General features: G+C 37.9%; 4 protein-coding genes across 9 annotated transcripts; 2 read left to right on the forward strand and 2 right to left on the reverse strand.

Annotated features, from left to right (window-relative positions):
* The first annotated feature begins 622 nt into the window (after positions 1-622).
* On the forward strand, positions 623-4,131 carry LOC126589276 (protein FERTILITY RESTORER RF2, mitochondrial-like). The gene is made up of 6 exons (XM_050254528.1): positions 623-691; positions 2,308-2,367; positions 2,654-2,726; positions 2,965-3,149; positions 3,485-3,554; positions 3,779-4,131. Exons 1-6 carry the CDS (start codon positions 623-625, stop codon positions 3,973-3,975), a joined length of 654 nt encoding a protein of 217 aa, XP_050110485.1. The 3' UTR covers positions 3,976-4,131.
* A 275-nt stretch (positions 4,132-4,406) lies between these two features.
* LOC126589772 (uncharacterized) lies at positions 4,407-10,075 on the reverse strand. Of its 4 annotated transcripts, none has more exons than XM_050255163.1 (10): positions 9,711-10,075; positions 9,136-9,228; positions 8,421-8,539; positions 7,521-8,200; positions 6,004-7,358; positions 5,764-5,843; positions 5,590-5,682; positions 5,434-5,507; positions 5,125-5,269; positions 4,407-4,846 (listed from the first exon to the last, which is right to left on the reverse strand). In XM_050255163.1, exons 1-10 carry the CDS (start codon positions 9,793-9,795, stop codon positions 4,763-4,765), a joined length of 2,808 nt encoding a protein of 935 aa, XP_050111120.1. In that variant the 5' UTR covers positions 9,796-10,075; the 3' UTR covers positions 4,407-4,762. The 4 variants fall into 4 exon arrangements, with proteins under 4 accessions (XP_050111120.1, XP_050111122.1, XP_050111124.1 ...); XM_050255165.1 differs by having other exon boundaries at positions 8,847-9,228; positions 9,711-9,766; XM_050255167.1 differs by having other exon boundaries at positions 8,625-9,228; positions 9,711-9,766.
* A 1,516-nt stretch (positions 10,076-11,591) lies between these two features.
* On the forward strand, positions 11,592-15,257 carry LOC126591082 (calcineurin B-like protein 3). 3 transcript variants are annotated; one of them, XM_050256646.1, is made up of 10 exons: positions 11,592-11,760; positions 12,649-12,755; positions 12,853-13,007; positions 13,128-13,210; positions 13,370-13,441; positions 13,589-13,697; positions 13,901-13,953; positions 14,064-14,144; positions 14,286-14,398; positions 14,803-15,257. In XM_050256646.1, the coding sequence occupies exons 3-10, from the start codon at positions 12,884-12,886 to the stop codon at positions 14,858-14,860; spliced, it is 693 nt and encodes a 230-aa protein (XP_050112603.1). In that variant the 5' UTR covers positions 11,592-11,760; positions 12,649-12,755; positions 12,853-12,883; the 3' UTR covers positions 14,861-15,257. The 3 variants fall into 3 exon arrangements, with proteins under 3 accessions (XP_050112603.1, XP_050112602.1, XP_050112604.1); XM_050256645.1 differs by having other exon boundaries at positions 12,654-12,755; XM_050256647.1 differs by having other exon boundaries at positions 11,595-11,760; positions 12,654-12,755; positions 13,370-13,429.
* A 1,340-nt stretch (positions 15,258-16,597) lies between these two features.
* Positions 16,598-19,715, reverse strand: LOC126590839 (heat shock protein 90-2). Its single transcript, XM_050256351.1, has 3 exons — positions 19,492-19,715; positions 18,727-18,868; positions 16,598-18,608 (listed from the first exon to the last, which is right to left on the reverse strand). The coding sequence occupies exons 1-3, from the start codon at positions 19,612-19,614 to the stop codon at positions 16,774-16,776; spliced, it is 2,100 nt and encodes a 699-aa protein (XP_050112308.1). The 5' UTR covers positions 19,615-19,715; the 3' UTR covers positions 16,598-16,773.
* Between the last annotated feature and the right edge of the window lie 409 nt (positions 19,716-20,124).

Below are 20,124 nucleotides of genomic sequence, written 5' to 3' on the forward strand. Positions count from 1 at the left end.
TGCTTTCTTGAGCCAAGATCCACCAGAACTAACAACATCTTTCGCAACCACGTCGAACTGTGGATACCTTAGGGTTTGGAAAGCCGGATCGAAGAAGTCCTCAACCCCATGAACGATCAGCCGTCCGTTGTTATAGAGATCCCACTCAGTGACTTTGACTAGGTTAAGAGAAGCATGTCCATGTGCGCCGGCGCCGCCCGGTAGGGAAGTAACAACGAGAGGATGACCCGGCAGAAGAGTGTCAACCTTGGAACCGTGACGAAAAGAGGCCTCCATGGAATCCTTGTCCATCTTGAATGGCACAGCATGGTACTTGAGGAGCGTCAATGGAGGCTGTGGGTACTTGGAGTTGAAGAAAGCCTTGTCTTGTGGGCAAAAGAGGGTAAGAGTGGCGTTAGGGTTTATAGCCTCAAGAATCCTGTCTAGGGTAAGTGACATGGCGTGATACCCTTTGTCAGAGAGTACGGCTGACACCATACCGCTGTTGGTCGGCTCCGATGGTTCATGTTGGTTTGTTTCTTCGTAGGGTTGGACAGCTTCAGCTTGCATGGTGTTGGTGATAAAAAGAGGTGAAACGAGAAGGAGAAGAACAAGAAGAAAACGGAATGCAAACTTGGGATCCATGGGAGAAGAGAGAGCTAGGTTAGTTTCAACAAGAGAGTTTGGTGAAAGAAAACATGAGGCGGAGCACGTATATATAGTACTGAGCCAGTTTCTTAATCCTACCCTAATTCTAATTGATTTCCAAATCGTTAAGGGATTCCTTTTTCTTTTTGGAGATATGTAATAAAGTTCTAATTTGGCTCTCGGTGGTTTTCAATTTCTTTTTGTTGCCAAATTATGACGTCAACACGCAAACAAACTTAAAATTAAAAAAAAAGAAAAAAGAAAAGAAAGACCAGCTAGTAACTTTACCACGACAGTCCATCATTCTTTGGGACGAAAAAACTCTCAAAAACATTTAAACCTTATAGTCACCATCGTGTAATTCACCAGAACTAGAAGTGAAACCCAAAACAATAACGTATGGAATCCGTGCAAAATGATAAAATCCATAAAGTTGAAGTTGAACTCACCCTAACAATCCGTGCAAAACAACTTGACTAATCACTTGGAATCCACATGTAATAAGAACCAAGTAGCCATACGGATTAGAACAGCTTACATGTAACCCAATTATGCACACGTCATTTGACCGTCACCCACCTTCTTCTCTTCTCATCATAATTAACTAGCATATATGGGCACACATAAAGTGTGTGAGAAATTTTTTTATTTTTGTTTTTGAAATAGAAGGAGAGAGAAAGAGAGTGATAGAGAATGTGGGAGTGGGAAGTGTTATTATTTTTTTTTTAAAAAAAAATTTTAAAAATTAGAGATACGTTAGGATTACATGTAGGTGAGGTTTTTTTTTTTTTTTTAAAAAAAAAGCAAAATTTGGTTGTGTGAAATCACATTTATGCCTCATATTTCTTATTCATGTTCTGTTTTAATTAGAGGGTTAAATTGATAATTTTATGGGATTTTGGTTGACAATGAGTGTTTTATTAATTAGTAGAAATTAGTGTTATCAATGAACTCATGTTCAATACATAATACATTCGTGTAATTTATAATTATCAATATTATACCCTAAAAATTCGCATGTGAATTAGTAATACTACGTTAAAGTATTGTGGTCACAAAACCAAATCTCCTTTCTCTCCTCGCCTCCTTCGAGGGTAGGTCAACTGCAGATTTGTCATGGTCAAACTTTTAGGCTACTCACAACGACCTACGACATCAAAGAAACTTGAAAGTTGAAGTCATTTTTTAAAAAATTAGAGTAATTTGAAATATCGTCTTATTTCTCTCTTCACCTCCTACAACATCAAAGAAACTCGAAACCGACTAGATTGAATTCGATTCGATTGCAAGGTGAAATCTGAAAAAAAAAAATTAATGTTTTATTTTATGCTCCCCTAAACCATAACCTCTTCATTGTTTTAATTGATTTTATTTATATTTTTGGAATTTTAGGGTGGTAAGGAAATTAAATTTTTGGGGTGTATTGAAGTGGTCTTTTGTTTTGCAGGCCGGACAGAAGATATGGGTAAGGATTAGGCCCAGTCAAGCTGTCCAAGACGATAACAAAACTGAAGACAAAACGACACCGTTGGGCATTTAGGCCGTTATTTCGCCGCCTTCCATAGTTTCCACTGGCGTCCACACCAAAATCAACACCCAAACCTCCACCTCCACAAAACTTCAAAATTTCCTCCTCCAGTTTCGCAGTTGCAGACGATTTAGGGTTAGGGTTTTTGAAAGGGGTTTTCTGCTTCAGGCTTTTCTGCTGCTTCTGAGGTCCAAAGGAGGAGTCTTTATCGGGTATGGAGATTGGGTTCTGATAAATTTTACCTCAAAAAGTAATTAAATTTCGATTTCTTTTTTAATTTGTAGTTCATATTTTGAGCCAGAATTCATGAAAACAAACATAACCCATTATTTATTAGATATAAATTATCTGATTAATATTTGTTTACCATTTTCATTTTCATTTTCCCTTCAATTTAATCTTAATCAATAACTTGTAGCTTTAGCAGAAGTAGGGTTTGGCAAATTCCCAATCGTGTGCTGCTATGAATATTTATGTCCTAATTCTATGTTTTTTCAGGTGATCTTTGTCACCAAGGTGCCAATGTTGACTGCTGCAAGTACAATCGTTAACTCGCCTGTATTGCCAGCAGGTACTTATGACATTCAATTCCTAAATTTCTGTGGTTTTGAAGGCTCACAGATTCTGTTATTTGATTTTCCTATCGATTTTGATTGCTCGTTTATGGGATTTTGTAACAAGAGTTTCTCTTTGAAGAATTTTTTCCATAACTGTTTTTGTCGGAATTTTCAGTTTGATGATATTTGTAGGGTTTTCTTTTGGGAATGGCATTTGATTGTTGTGACGTTTGGTTGTATATGTGAGAACAGTAGGCCAATGCCGTGGACAATTTAAGCTTTCTAGCCGTGGACCGAAAAAGGTACATGTTGATGGAAAAATAATGCATCTTAAGATGGGAGCGGTGGGGCTTGCACAGTTTTCACTCGAGAGAAGAAATCCGGTCATGGTTTCCAGTCGAACACAGTCTGCTTCTGTAATATGTGCTAGTGCTTTGGTTAGTTTGTTCTCTCATATCCAGTATCATTTCTTTTCTTGCCTTGCCTTTACATAGGAATATAATTTTGGTTTGTTACATAATGTCTGGAATTAATCAGTTACCTGGTCCAGTTATTTGTACTATTAAATTTTGCACTTAAGTTTGCATAACCTAAAATAAGCATCTTGAAATTGTTTTTGCATAGCTGTTTAAATTGTTATTCAAATTATGGAGTCTACGTTTTGTTCTTTCTTCTTATGGTTGTTCGTTTCTTCCTTCTGAATCGATCCTAACTTCCTCAGTCAAGGAACAAAAAGGAAAAGAAGTTTTGATTTTGCTCTTTTATTTTGCAGAATGCCAGATGCGGTGCAGAACAAACACAGACCGTTACACGTGAGGCTCCAACAATTACACATCTTCCTGGTAAGGGCCGATATTTTGTATTAATCTCTTACTAGTGCTGCAGAAAAAATCGTTTTGAAACATTAGAGATGAGTGTTTGCGGAACATAAATGCTTCTTTCGCAGCCTTGGATTCAACAGTTACTTAGAATTCACATAGAAATGTGCGTGTACTTTGCAAGCCGTGTTTCTCTGCCTGAATTCCTGAAATGAAGTCATCTAACAGTTGATTGCGTGCAACTGCAGGCAAGGAGAAGTCTCCACTGCTTGATGATGGTGGGAGTGGCTTCCCTCCTCGTGACGATGGTGATGGTGGTGGCGGTGGAGGCGGCGGTGGAGGCAACTGGTCCGGAGGCTTTGCCTTTTTCGGCTTTCTACTTTTCCTAAGCTTCTTAAAGGATAAAGAAAGTGAGGGTTCATATAGAGAAAATAGGAGAAGGTGATGGAATTAGAGCGGACGTATTGTGAAGATTTTGCATTGTATTTTTTCTGCGCAAATGGATAATAATCAACTTTTATACTTCGAAAAAGATCTGTTTAATGTACGGTTGCCTAATATTTAGGCATCAACATTCAACACAGCTTTGTATTCGTTTTCATATTTCATGCACTGACCAACACGATCTAATAAACATCTCGTTTTTAGTTTTTAGCTTGATCGATTCGCTAAATTTGGAGTCATCGACGATTTCTCCACGAGGGAGCAAGGCCTAGCAATTTCTTGCACAACCTATAAACTCAATACAAACCGACACGAAATAACAGATTTCAAGTTATTTTAAGTCATCTGTTAACAAGTCAGATTATTATCGAGTCACTAGTTAAGAACCCATTAACAAGTTAAATTGTTATTGGATCACCTGTTCAAACTCGATAAGATATCATTTGTCAATTGTGTTGATATTAAGCATGACAATTTCTTACATGATCCACATGACCTGTTAACGAATCGGCTTGTTGTTAGGTTACATGTTAATAACCCGTTACAATAACAGTTTGACATGACACAACCTGTTAAAATAAAGGATATGACCCCGAAAATGACACGAACACAACTAATACAACCCGTTTGTGGAAGTCTTATTTCCTTCCCAAACAATAAATTGGTAAAAATTTGTTATTGTATAGCAGAATGTATTCCTAATCCAACCCCTAGATTACAAAAAGCAATAACAAATCACTGTAATTAATCCTATCTATTTAAAAATCTCTCAACAAAATTTTGAAGACTCATTTTGTTGGTTTCGTCCATGTAGTTTCCGAGGTCACGGTATTTCCGTAGTAAACCTGCTTTGAAGATTCGTCCCAGTAGGCCTGCAGAAGTCGAAAAGAAGAAAATCAGCTTTTGAACAAGTAACTCCCTTCCGTCTAAGCCAGAGAAAAATAAGTGCTTCACATTAACGGATTAAACAATAAGCACATAACCAAGAAGGCGAGGTAAGACTCTCTAGGTGTAAGTTCTTTCTTAGTGGGTTTCAACGCGACCAGGATCAACTTAAACAGAAATGTCGATAAGCAACAACCCTTGTTTAAAGCAGACATCAAGGCCTATTAAGGAATACAACTACTGATGTGCTCAGTAAGACATTTACCTGCCATCCGGGTGGGAGACCGTTTGATTGTTCGATCATATCAGGCTGCTTGTTCCCATCAGTAGGAGCCTCAGATGCAGATGCTGCTGCAGTTTTTGCAGCTTCCCGGGCTAATTGAGCTTTTCTTCGCTTCACTTTCTCACGCCTGCAGGAAACAGAACTAGCACATCAGAAGAAAGTTGATGTAACATGAAACTCAGTGTCTAAAGACTTGGTGAAAGTGACCAAGTCATCCCAAAAATAAATGAATGTAAGTGCAAACTTAGAATTTACAGTGACATGTTAACATAATAATTTAGGTTACCCTACCAGTCGCCACCCAAACGCTGAAAATTAGCGTTATCTTTGGCCTCTCCGCTGGTAATTTGTTGTGCATACCATTCCTGCAACAATAGGAACGTAAGAAACCAGAATGAGCCAAAAGGCCCAAAACGCATTACTGTACAAATAAAGTCCAGCGCAAACCTCTATTCCCCTTTGTCGCTTCCACTCTAACAACTCATATGCATTTTCAGGTTCCTCCTCGTCTTCAAGCAACTCCTCTTTTGCTGCTTTCCACTGGTTAAATTGAAACAAAATTAGGGGATCGATAATTATATGACGCAAGTAGGGATATGAAAGAATTAGACAAAAACATACCTTGTCTACTAAACTAGACACTTTCTTATTAGACCTCAAGGAGGAAGCAGCTGCAATTGTCCGCTTTTTCGTCCTTGGAACTGAATAAGAGAAAAGGAAAGTAATGAGTACACTTATAATCATATGCGAGTCACTAAGACCTGTCATAGATTAAATCCATCATTCACGTGAAGTAGGATGACAAAGAAGAACGTCATGAAAAGAAAATTACCCAATTTAATTAGGTTTCAAAATCTTTACCTTTAGATTGAACCTTGGTAGCCACTGATGTAGCAGTAATAGATGCAGCGGTAGGGACTGAATTAGTTGATGGCACAGAAACAGTTGCAGGTGCTTGAATTGTGGATGTGGTAGAAGAAACCTTGATACATCCCCCACCATTCCCACTATCAACAGAAAAACACTCAATATTCACATTTGAAGCGCTACTGCCTGCTCCTGAATGGGAGTTGATGGATCCAGTCTGATCAGATGCCAGGTTTCCATAGCTTAGAGGAGCAGACTTGCTGTGAAACTGCAACGGCTCTACACTACCGACTACAGAAGCAGCAGGTACTATGCCATCTTGAAGCCCATAATATGTGACAGACTCAACAGGGTTAACCGCAACCTGAGCAGTATCCATGTAGGTGCTAGGAACTGCACCATAGTAAAGTGGTGCCGGGGGTATAACTACTTGCGATCCTTCAGGATGTCCAAAAAAATTAGTGTTAGAAGCTTCAGTGACGGTATGTCCATAATACCCAAAACTGGAAGCTGGATAGGAATAATTATATTGCTCTACATAAGGAGGTTGAGCTGTTTCATGGTAAGATGGATGAGGAGGATATGGGGGCTCAGGTGGTGGCTCATCAGGTGGGGGCGGAGGAATTTGTTCATTATCTGGTGGTGGTGGGGGAATCCATTCCTCATCAGGGGGAGGTGGAACAGTGAACGTATCCTCTGACACTAAAGATGTGTATATAGAAGGTGGACTAGGATGAATTGGCTGCTCTGGTGGAGCAAACTCCTTGGAATTCAATGCATATTCTATAGTTGTATCTCCTGCAGAGTTTGACTCTTCAACTTCCATGTCTACATCCATATCAACCTCTTCCCCAAAACAAATCTCATTTTTGGTAGTCGAGTCATCGGGAACTACCACCCCATTGACTTGTTCACTTTCGCTACTATTCGTATGTCTAGGAGGAGAGACAGATGCAGACACATGCTCAGAATTTGCACCAGAACTGTTAACATCTTGATCTTTAGAAACCATCGCTGATGTATCAACAATAGGAGCAAAATGACGATCGTTCAGAGTTCCAACTTGATCTACTTCAGTTTGATACCCCATGCTTTCCTGAAAATTGTTTTCTCCCTGGCAGAAAGATGGAGATGTTGTCTCAACTTGATTCGACCGTAGAGATTTAACAATCTTGGACGTTTCATCTTTAATAGCACTCTCTAGTTGTTTAAGTTGTCTTTCAGAGTGCATCCAAAATGGAAGCAGAGATGGACCATGAGATAAAAGAGACTTAATATCAAATAGCCTTATCTCAACTTCCATAGTGTACTTTGAGATCCATGTGAGACCTGGCAGTGGGTCCTTCGACCTGAAACATATAGACTAATTTATTAAACATCTAAAAGAAAAGAACAAAAACAAAGGGTAACATACAAATGAATCTAAATGAATAATCAAACAAATAAATTTAAGAAAACCGGATGCTTGTGTTGTGGGTGGGTTGGGGAAAGAAGGGCAAAACATGTCGTACCCTTGTAGTGACTTCAATCTTTCTAACAACACCTCACAATGTTTGATGAGACCGGAGGAGAGATCAATCGCTGATTCAGAATCTTCATTAGCCATTGTATCGTGAGTGGCTCCTTCATTGAATTCTAGATTCCATTTGTCCATTTGGGACCCATGCCCATGCGATTCTATTCCATGATGGATTATATTGGCGTCCCCTTCAACTGTGACAGAATTAGAGAAACCATCTAACTTCACATCAGAAGCGTTAGCCCCTTCTGTACCAACAGGAACATTATCTGTTGTTCCGGCAGTAGTAGGCGTTTCCTGGTCACCGAACTTTGTTTCCTGGGCTAAAACATCAGGGACTTCCCATGAAGTTTCGCCAGTTTCAGTATTCCAGTAATAATAGCTATTACTCTCTTCATGCATTACAATCTTCCAACCTGAACTAACATCTCCAATGACTTGTACACTAGAAGTTTCAGGAACAGAGATTTGTTCAATCAAATCAGATTCTGTAAGTAAATCACTAGAGATGATATCATCATTTTCTCTTTTATCACTGTCCTCCATGTTCTTGTCACAATCTTGCTGGGCAGAATTTGTACTACCTCCCTGTTTCTCAACCTTCTGAGAAGCAAGGTCTTCACTAGCATCAGAATCCAAATGCTGATGAGATTCACCAAGCGAACTCTTAACCTGAAAGAGGCACATCATTTAGCAGGTGGAGTAAACACAAAAAGACCGGTTTGTGAGGTGGACAGAATTTACTTTTAGTACCTAGCTTGAGCGTTACTGCTTACAGTGAAACCCAACTTAGTATGTCTTGACATCTAAACCCTAAACCCTAGAATAGTGTAAAGTACTGCTCACCACGCTTCTCAGAAATGGCAGAAAATAGAGAAATTTATTTAATTACCTCATCATTTTTGTCAGGCGAAGAATTTTCTACAGAAGCATTGCTATGATTTGAATCATCATCCAACTCGTCATCACTATATTGCCCAAGTAATAGCAGCGGATTTTGTGGTTTCTGACCTGCAGACATAATAATACTAGCATGTCAAACACCACCAAATCCATCAAATTATCTACTTACTAATCTTTTGATAGAGATATATACTTAGTAATCACCAACTTATCAGCACCCAAACAAACAAACAGCTGGAGTACTAATGTAGAACGGAAGTAAGAGCAACTAAGATTGAGGAGGAAAAAGTTGTCTAAGAATGCAATATGTAAATTTGAAATTAGAAGATTAGGATCTCTTCATTGCAGCCACCTGTTACACAAGGAAGAAAAACGTCAGCAAGTACAATGTAAAATAAAGCCAGGATATACGAACCGATAGAAAAAATTCCCAGCCGAACTCTCCAAAATGCTTTGCAGCTGCCAGAAAGGGCATAATGAATGGGAATGACTCATAATTTCACTGTGGCAGGGTCCGAGATGGTTTGACAACAAATGTTCTTAACATGACAACAGCCACCCTACAGTCTGAAAACAAAATCTCGGGGGGCGAATAACATAACATGTCTTGCACATATAGTATCCAAATTCCACCGATCTACATTATGTTGAGCACACATGTCCTCTCTACAAAGTCCTTTTTGAAGAAAACTGACGGAACCCACCTGAAGAAGATGGTGAATTGGGTAACCCAGCATGGCCTTTGGATTTAGTTTCGTCTCCATGTTCATCATGTCCAGCAGAGCCACCCAAATCTCCTATAAAAGCAAAACAAAGCTCCTCAACATAACACCCCAAAATCCATACAAACTCCAAACAAACCATTTATATATTTACCCAATCCCGCAACACAAGATGTCATCTTTACTCAAAAATAACGTCGGTAACGATACTTAGAACCTGTTTGGGACTGCTAAGCACTTGCCTTTATAATAAAAATTTCAACATGGTTATAAGAAAAGCACTTCTAGCAAAAGCACTTATACTCATTACATAAGCAGAATATCGAAATTGTTGGTAATAAGAGACCTTCAATCCACCATTAATCTAAAGTAAACCTCTTTCCTGTCAAAATCTTTTCAGACAAGCTAATCAATACATAATTACTTTAAAAAATTCCTAAACAGGGTAATGGATAGTCTCAATAATTCAAGAACAAATACACACACATACATGCATGCATACATACATACATACATGCATACATACATACATATATATACACATAGAGAGAGATTACCAGAGGGTTCCGCGAAGAGATCGAGCTTGACTCTGCGACCAGCGCTGGTCTTAGCTGCAAGACGACGCTCTTTCCTCTTCCCCATCGATTACAACTCTCTGAGTGCTTCTCTTTTTCAATCAGCCTATTAACACCTGCGACGGTCCTTCCGATTTCCGTCGGATTTTTCCCAAATTCCAAAAAAAAATTGGATTTTGAAGTTTCCGATTTGAACAGACAAATTTCAGCTGGAATTTTTGAAGGATTTTGATTGCGTTGCGATTCGCTCTTTTTATTTAGGCCAAAAAAATTTCGCGATCGTTGTGGTGATACATACATTTAAATAGAACATGCGGCGAGAAAGTTATTAATTGTAATTTTGGGGTGAAATTCGTTATTCATCATAGTTCAAATTGAATTTTTTCTCATTCTTTTGTTATTTGTAGAGGTAAATTTGTTATTTTTGTTTTTATTGATTTTATCGGCCAATCATAAAGCCTCGTATGAACATAAAATTTTTTTATTTTTAAAACTTTTAGCACTACAATAAAATAAATAAATAAACAATAAAATTACAAAATTCATATTATCAGACTTTCCCATTTCAAGAGAATCAAGAGTTCAAATTCAAAATTTAAAAAATCACAAAGTACCCCACCGCGTTTAAGTTAGAATATAAATTATTATACAAACATTGAATTTAGTTTCATTTTAAGAAAAATAGTGGTGGACGGGATGACTAGGGTTATGTGGGAGAGAGGGGAATAGGTGGTAGGTGGTTGTTGTGGCTGCGGCTGCGGCTGGCAATGATAGGGATTGGGAAGAGATTATTTATTTTTATTTTTTCCTTATATTTTTGTTGATTATAAAAAAAATGCAATTTCCAAAAAGAAAAGAAAAAAAAGAATGAAATAACCTTTTTACCCCTGAATGCAGATGAGATTTTGACAGAGATTTTGATGCACAAAACAGGAGGTTATAGGAACAACGTAAATCCAAATAGGTTTTGTTAATTGTTTTAAGGAAACTACAACAACAAGACATTATTATTAATAAAAAAACTAAAGCAATGACCGAAAACAATAATCAAGGCTTACCTCACTAAGTGGGATCAGCTAAACTAAAGTAATGTTCAATTTGAACAAAAAAGGAATTACGCCCTTCCTTCATTAGAAAAAGCCATTAATACTTTCATAAGAAAACTTCATGAATATTTGCTAAAATTTTACGTATAATTGTTTAAAAAATGTATTTAAAATTTAAGGTAAATTTGAAAATAACCCTATCGACTTTTGCCCATTTTTGGTACTTTTACATTTTAAAAGTACTAAGGAACAAAATATACCAATAATCCAAATGTATCATAAAATCACTTACACCATAGATAATCAAACCTATTTCTAATTAAATTATAAAAAAAAATATTTAATCAAATTCTTAAAAATAACAGATAGAAAAACGAGGCGCCTATCAAAAAGCTACATAAATAAAAAGGAAACCCAATGAAAATGAATTAAAAACTTTGAATTTTAACAAAAATGAGAAAAATGTGTTGTAAGTGAATAGTATCAAGATTGATTTTTTAAAGTAAAAATATGATTTTTCGTTAAAGTAAATAATATCAGAAGCTTTTCGTTTAATTTTCTTAAATAAAATCGTTAAATATCTAAAAAGAATGTTATAATAAACAAATAACAGTTTGAAAACTTTTTAAAAGTTAGAATGATTGGGAACCCAAAAAATAACATATCCTTATCTTTTTTTTCCAAAAAAAATTAAAAACAAAAAATAAAAACCAAAACAAACAAATACCCTCCAATAATTCTCTAGCGGCGGGTGGCAATCTGCCCATCCAACATCAAAACGTCGTCGTTAATGGTTTTCGCATCATAAAAACAGTGTTTCTAAACAACTCTATAACGTCGTGCTCTTCTTCTTCTCTCTATCACATTCGTAACTCCTCTTTCGCTACAACCACAGCGAGTTGCACGGAGATCCCAAACCACCGCCTCCTCCGCCGCGAAGCTTGCTCAGCCACCGCGACACCTGCCCCCTCTCTCTCTCTCTCAAAGTAAAGTTTCCATCTTTCTTCATATAATCCTCCAAATTTCGAATCTTTACTTGTTTTTTCATTTCTCCGAATCTGTTTTCAATTTTTTCTCGGATTTTCTCTGGCGCCAAACGGATCGTTGAGCTCCTGCTGTATAAATTTTGAGTCTTCCGATTGCCTTCGGTTGGTTGTGTTGGATCTCGGATTCGGATTCGAGGATTGCGAGCTTATTTTCATGTTTTTGTTCATTGCTGTGAATTTTTTATTCATCGATGTGTGATTGGTTAGGGAAATGAATTGTGGATTCAGGAGTCACTTTCCGTGATTTCTAAGCCAAAATTTAGTGCGAAATTTTGCACATTTATTCGTCTCTGCTCTCGGATATGTTTTCTTATTGGATTGTTTCTCAGTCGTGTGTTTCGAAAGCAATCGAAATGTTTATGGGGTTGAGTGAGCTGAATAAAGATTCATAATTGTAATATCATTTTCATGGTCTAAATTGAAAGTTTATTTAATTTTGTGGGTTGTAATCGGTATAAGAATTTGTGTTTGTTTAGTTCTATTCAAATCCCATTAGATGTTATGACTCCGAAAACGTTGTGGTATTTAGAAGTAGAAGATAGTTGTCAGGTATTGTAAATTGTACTCCTAGGATGCCTATATCATGAAGTTTTTGCTCTTTTTAGGATGGAAGGATTCTATAAATGTTAAAAGGATTTCATTATGATCATTTTTTTTTTCGGTTGCCACATGTGATCGGACTATTCTTCTTGAGTTAGAGAGTTTTCGTTGGTCGAATCATAGGCATTCCCTTGTTTAGTAATTGTGTGTTTACCCTTGTTTTTGGCTTTAGGAGTGGAAAACTTGTTTTTGAAAACGTTTTCTAATCTATCATTCTACTTGTTTAAGTTCAGCTACTATCACAAGCTTCACAGGAGATATAGCTTTGGCTGGCTCAAATTTTACGATCTTGGGGTTCGGGCCGTGAGTTAGAAGAAGCAGGAAATGGTTAAAAGGTTTGTTCTGTTATTTACATGCTGTAGAATCCTATCTTTTGTAGAAACACTTAAAGGTAGTCTCATGTTCTGGTTTCATTTTTTTCATGTGAACCAGGTATGGAGTGTTTTGATTTGCAGAAAATATCATGTTGCGGTGCATAGACGGGTTAAAGCATTTATGTGCTTCCTTCCTGAGTTGCTGTGATCTTGGCTTGTACAAACAATCGAGAGGCTTAGAAGACCCTGAAATTCTAGCAAGGGAGACAGTGTGTATGTCAATAAATGAGCAATTTATAACTTTTAATGTGTCTAAATACCCACTATTTTAGTTCTAGATCTAAACAATCGATTCTCATTCTACTGCAAATTACTGTTTCTTATTAAATGCAGTCAGCGTAAGTGAAATAGAGGCACTTTACGAGCTATTTAAGAAGATCAGCAGTGCAGTGATTGATGACGGGTTGATTAACAAGGTTTGCATAATCTTTTCGTTCTTTAGGCAATGCTTTCCAAGTATGCATTTGGGTCAGAATTGTATTTGTGATTTTGCACTTTCTTACAAGTTTACTTTTCTCCATTCCATTCTTTTTTATATCTTTCTCTCAAGTTGTTTCTTTTATGCTATTGTGTAGGAGGAATTTCAACTGGCATTATTCAAGACAAACAAGAAAGAGAGCTTGTTTGCTGATCGTGTACGTTTTTCTGTGAGATATTACATCTTCATCATATTTTGTTATATTCTTTTCTTTAATTCCATCATCTAAATTTCATCACTTGTGCATCTTAAGGCATTTGTCATGCCTTAAGCGGCTTGGATAAGCCGCTGCTTATTTATTGCTTTGTCATTGCAGGTATTTGACTTATTCGACACAAAGCACAATGGAATACTAGGTTTTGAAGAGTTTGCTCGAGCTCTCTCTGTCTTTCATCCCAACGCCCCTATTGATGATAAGATTGAGTGTACGTTGTCTGTAGTTGACGATTTCTTTCATGCTGTTAGTTATATACTTATAATATCTCTCAGTTAATGTTTCAACCTAGATTGTAATCGTGAAATATGATCATGAAATTGAGAGTTAAGTCTTTAATAAATCAATTATGCCTTGTCTTGTATCGTTTTTTATTGTTTTTTCAATACTAATTTTGAAAATGTCAAATTCCAGTTTCGTTTCAATTATATGATCTCAAGCAGCAAGGCTTCATTGAAAGGCAGGAGGTAATAATTTATTTCCGAGTAAACTGTTGTTTATCTCCCACTTTATTGTTGAGCTTCGATCTGCTTCTTTCAAACAGTTCATTTATTCTTATTTTTCTTTCTGTATCTAGGTGAAGCAAATGGTTGTGGCTACTCTCGCAGAATCTGGCATGAATCTTTCAGATGACGTTATAGAGAGTATAATTGATAAGGTGCTTTCTCAACCCAACTTTAGTATTTGATCTTTTGGTGTATGATGTTCCTGGATATATTTGTTACGTGGAAGAGTACTTGGTATGTTACTGAAGTTGATTTGGTTTTTGCTTTTCTTGTTCTGGAACTTTTTGTTTCAGACCTTTGAGGAAGCTGATACAAAACATGACGGGAGGATCGACAAGGAAGAGTGGAGAAGCCTTGTTTTGCGGCACCCGTCCCTTCTTAAAAATATGACCCTCCAATACCTCAAGTAAGTTTCAGATATAATACTCATTGCAGTTGCCCACAAGTCATTGTTCTTACAAATGACCCTACTTTATATGCCTGCTGAGAACAAGATAAATTTTCCCGGCCATACAAAGACAGGTCTTGTGGAAATGATTTTGAAACACCATGGTTTTGTAAATCAACTTTGTTATGTTCGTGTATGCTTATAGCCACAGGGCTCAAGATATATCTACGATATCTGCTTTGGTTTTGATTTTCCTGTGATGGACAGCCAGCAAACGATCATTGCCACCGAAAAACTTTAAACTGAATACGTTAGAAATCTTTACGAGCACTAAGTTTGAGATTTAACTGAACTCATTATAGCAGATTCAACTGCGTGTTACTATACACTTCTGACCATCAGGTGTTTTGTGTTCTGAGCAGAGACATCACCACAACATTCCCGAGCTTCGTATTTCACTCACAAGTGGACGACACCTGAAGTTGAAAACTTCCGTTTTTAAGCTCCAACAGACATCATTCTTTGATTCAGTTGTGGTTTGCATGTTTCTGAAGAATGGGAGGGGCTCGCTATTGTGTAAAAGGGTGAAGTAGAAATTTTTTACGCCTTCATATTCGTTGTTTCTTTGTGTGTATTTTATGATCGACGACGACGACTGAAGTTGCCTGTCAAGTATATTGTGGCTTCCGATTTCGGCTTCTTACGAGACTGAATTTGAATTGTAGAGAGGCACACTAGTATGATTTTGGGACGTAAAAGATAGAAAAGTGCAAGTGCAAGTTCTTTGGTATCTTGCAATTTGTCATTCATTGATACTCTGGAAAATGTCTGTCCACTTGATATAATTTGGCCCAATGAAGAATTTCTGCCTTCTATCTGCTTTTGATGTTGAAAATGAAGTAAAACGATAAAGATGTGACGCACCAAGAAATATACAAGTGTGACAGTCATACCGCTAACAACGCAAGTTGCAGTTGGTGATTGCACTAATCTACGAGAAGTGAAATTTAAACTTAGATTGCAGAAGAAGAACACTGTTCAATCAATTTGACTACGCGCTTTGACAGGATGCTTTTCATTCTCAATGTGAGAAGCGGACTACTCGTTCTGAATCTCCGATTTGAACTTAATAAATCAAACTGTTGGTTTTCGTTTTTGGATTTTCTGGCAAATCGATCAAGAAATCTTACGGGATAATCAAAGTTTCATATTCGAGACCGATACTTATGTTTGAATATATACTTAAATATGAAAACATGTTATTTCTTTCGTAAGTAATTGTCGATCATGAAATTTGAACTCAACGACTTCCTCTAACAAAGGAAAGTACTAAATTATTGTTAGATCAGATCCAGCAGCAAGCCCAACAAAGAGGACAACTTGCCATTAAACAAGCAGAAGGTAAAAAGAAGACGTTGGTAAAACAAAATCTAGTGCTACCCAATTGTCCCCAATCTCTCTCAATGAAACCGCATCAACCTTTTCGATCCAAGAAACCATATGGTAGCGTCCCAATCAACGTTGCTTTAGTAGGCGAAAGCATCATGACAATGACACCCCGTCTATGCAAGTCCGTCTATAATTTATAGTAATGGATATTCAACTTTAATAAAATTAGAACAATAACACTTAATAACAAAAAATCTATGTTCATTGATTCTTTAACTCATTAAAACGTACAGCTATAATTATTTTTGTCAACTTTGTCAAAAATTCAGTAAAAAATAAGTCATGGCGAAATAAACAATTGCTATAGTTAGGCACATTTTTTCAATTAGGTTAAAATTTAGAAACTATTACTCCGATTGAATTAAAGTTGAGAAATCATTAATATAAATTTTTATTTTGTTTTCATATTTACTTCTTAGTTCAGCTTACGTGCGACTCATTTTGACTCATATTCTAATAAAAACCAATAATTATAGATTTTAATTGAACTTTAACTACTGCTATAATTTCTTCTAATTTGTAAGAGAATATTACTTATAGAAATTAAGAAACCAATAATCCAAATATGCCCCATGTGTACATAAACTCTAAATTAAAATATAAAAAAATTTAACGAAACACTACCAATACGATTTACTTTTAACCAAAAATCATATAAGAAACCAATCTTATTTATCTTTTTTCATTAAAATTAAAGTTTTTTCAAACTTCCGGTTAATTTTTTTAAAAATATAAGATAACAAAGGACAGAGAGCCACAAAGAGATAATTGTTCCAAAACGCAAACATTAATAAAAAAAAGGTAATTATAATATCCGATACCAGACAGTAGTAAACCGTCCAAAAATACAAAAACTTAGAATTTAAAAGAAAAATAACTACTTAAGGGGGTGGGGTAAGAAAAACTACTGCTGGCTGGGTGGGGGGTTAAATCACTCAAGAAACTTAATCGACTTCCTCCATCTTGCTGCCCTCTGCATCAGCATCAGCGTCCTCCAATGGTGGCATCTCTGCGTCGCCCTCCACAGCGTCATCATCAATGCTCAGTCCAAGCTTCAACATCCTGTGGATCCTGTTGCCGAAGGTGTTGGGGTCGTCGAGGCTGAACCCGGAGGTGAGAAGAGAAGTCTCGAACAGGAGGAGGACAAGGTCCTTCACCGACTTGTCGTTCTTATCTGCATCAGCCCTCTTCCTGAGCTCCTCCATGATCGGGTTCTCGGGGTTGATCTCCATGGTCTTCTTGGAAGACATGTAGCCGGCCATGCTGTTATCCCTCAAAGCCTGAGCCTTCATGATTCTTTCCATGTTGGCAGTCCAGCCATACTCGCCGGTCACCAAACAGCAGGGAGAATCGACCACACGGTCAGACACCACAACCTTCTCGACTCTGTCACCCAACACATCCTTGACGACCTTGCAGAGACCCTCGAATTTCTCCTTGAGCTCTTCCTTCTTCTTGGTCTCGTCTTCGCTCTCATCAAGCTTTAGACCTTCCTTGGTGGCTGAGACAAGCTTCTTGCCCTCGAATTCCTTGAGCTGACCAACAGCATACTCATCAATGGCGTCAACCATGAAGAGAACCTCGTAACCCTTCTTCTTTAGCTTCTCAAGGAATGGAGAGTTCTCAACAGCCTTCTTGCTCTCACCAGTGATGTAGTAGATGTCTTGCTGGCCCTCCTTCATCCTTGTCACATAGTCCTTAAGGCTGGTCATCTCCTCACCGCTCTTGGTGGAGTGGTATCTCAGCAACTCGGCAAGCTTGGTCTTGTTCTGGGAGTCCTCATGGATTCCAAGCTTGAGGTTCTTGGAGAAGGACTCGTAGAACTTGTTGTAGTCCTCCTTGTTCTCAGCAATTTCCTGGAACATCTCAATGCACTTCTTAACCAAGTTCTTGCGGATGACCTTCAAGATCTTGTTCTGCTGCAACGTTTCTCTTGAGATGTTAAGGGGAAGATCCTCAGAGTCGACAATACCCTTAACAAAGCCAAGGTATTCTGGGATCAACTCCTCACAGTTGTCCATGATGAAGACACGGCGGACATAGAGCTTGATGTTGTTGGGCTTCTTCTTGGTGTCAAACAGATCGAATGGAGCCCTCTTCGGGACGAAGAGGACAGCCTTGAACTCAAGCTGACCCTCAACCGAAAAGTGCTTCACAGAAAGGTGCTCCTCCCAGTCATTGGTGAGACTCTTGTAAAAGGCAGAGTACTCTTCCTTGGTGATCTCCTCTGGCTTCCTCATCCAGATAGGCTTCTGCTTGTTAACCAAAGACCATTCATGGGAAACCTCCTGGATCTTCTTCTTTTTCTTCTCTTCCTTCTCTTTCTCCTCGTCAACTTCCTCAACCTTTCCTTCCTCTTCTTTCTTTTCTTCCTCATCCTCGTCATCAGAAATCTCCTTCTCGGTGGTCTTCTCAATCCACAGAGAGATTGGGTAGCTGATGAACTCAGAGTGCTTCTTGATCAAATCCTTGAGGCGACGCTCCTCAAGGTACTCAAGCTGGTCCTCCTTAAGGTAAAGGGTGATCTTTGTACCCCTGCCGAGAACCTCACCAGTGGTGTCTCTGGTCACAGTGAATGAGCCACCAGCCTGAGACTCCCACACATACTGCTCATCGTCATTGTGCTTGGCGGTAACAATGACCTTATCAGCAACAAGGTATGCAGAGTAGAACCCAACACCGAACTGACCGATCATGCTAACATCAGCACCAGCAGCCAAGGCTTCCATGAACTCCTTGGTGCCAGACCTAGCAATGGTACCGAGGTTGTTCACCAAATCTGACATCACAAATCAAGATTAAAACCATAAGTACAAAATCCCAATTGGATTAGCATCAAATAAACGAATCAAAAATCAAACATTAAATAACAAATCAAATAGTGAAAACCAACGTACCAGCTTTGGTCATCCCAATACCACTGTCGATAATGGTCAATGTGTTGCTGGCTTTGTCAGGGATGATATGGATGAAGAGCTCTGGCTGGCCATCGAGCTTGCTCTTGTCGGTCAAGCTCTCAAATCTAATCTTATCAAGAGCCTGTATACATAACATAAACAAATAAGTAAAAAGAGTGCCAAATTTCATCTATCTCAACAAAAGAAATCACATTAAGACAAACACATAAAAAATATTTAACTACACAATTTCCACACCTTTAAAAACCAAGATCACTATTTGTATAAATTACGAAAACAATTTCAAAAACGGTCTGTAACTTTAAAATAAAAATAACTACTTGTATAAAACTCAGTAACATATAAATTTTTTATACCCAATTGAACTTAATAACTGGCTTTAACGATGAACTACATAATCCCAGAATATATCAAAATCCTAACATTAATCGAAACCCGGAAACCCTTAATCACAAATTCTCCAGTATTTTCAAGCCACAACAAGAGATCTAACCCAAGACTCTTTCTACAGAAATCGAAAATTTCAAATAAACAGAACAAAATCGAAGATTACAGAACAAATCTACATACTTTAGCATCTAAATCAACATGTTCAGATCTCTAATCTAACCCAAAATGAATCAATCGCAGAATCTAAACGCCCCAATTCCAAATTCAAACATACAACGCAACGATTCATACAAGAAACCCCAAAAACACCGAAACTGAAAGCAAATAGAACAGCAAAAAGGATCGAAGACTCACATCAGAGGCATTGCTGATGAGCTCACGGAGAAAGATCTCCTTGTTGCTGTAGAAGGTGTTGATGATCAAACTCAGAAGCTGGTTGATCTCGGCCTGGAAGGCAAACGTCTCAGCCTCCGCCATTGATCTCGCGTACAAGGATTTTCTGAAGATCTAGGGTTTTGGAGACGACGTCGTAAAGAGAGAGTGGGAGAGCGTAGGAGAGAGTGGTTCCTGGAGAGAGGGAGGCGAGGGATTATATAGGAGACTTGACTAGGGTTTCTAGATCCTTCGATTGCTATTTTTCGCTAATTAATTGGATCTGATTTTTTATTAGGAATTTTCGGGGTCCGGTTCGCGTACGGGTTGGGGAATTCCTGTTCCGTTAGACCTGGGCCGCTGCGGTGCCACGTGTCGGATCTAGACTGTTCGAATTTGAGGGGTTTGGCTCTTTGTGTTGAAAAATTGCCCCCAATAAGAGAATCAAAGAGGAAAAAGGGGAGTTTGAATCCGAAACTTGCCAAGAAGTTCACGTTTGAATGATTCTTCTCCTTTTACTTTTGAAAAAAACGATAGCCTTAGTGACGAAGAAATTTCGACTAGAATACAGAATCTTGGTAGAGTATTTCCTTTATAACGAGAGATTTTTAGGTG

The sequence above is a fragment of the Malus sylvestris genome, chromosome 11, assembly GCF_916048215.2.
Source record: "Malus sylvestris chromosome 11, drMalSylv7.2, whole genome shotgun sequence".
NCBI lineage: Eukaryota > Viridiplantae > Streptophyta > Magnoliopsida > Rosales > Rosaceae > Malus > Malus sylvestris.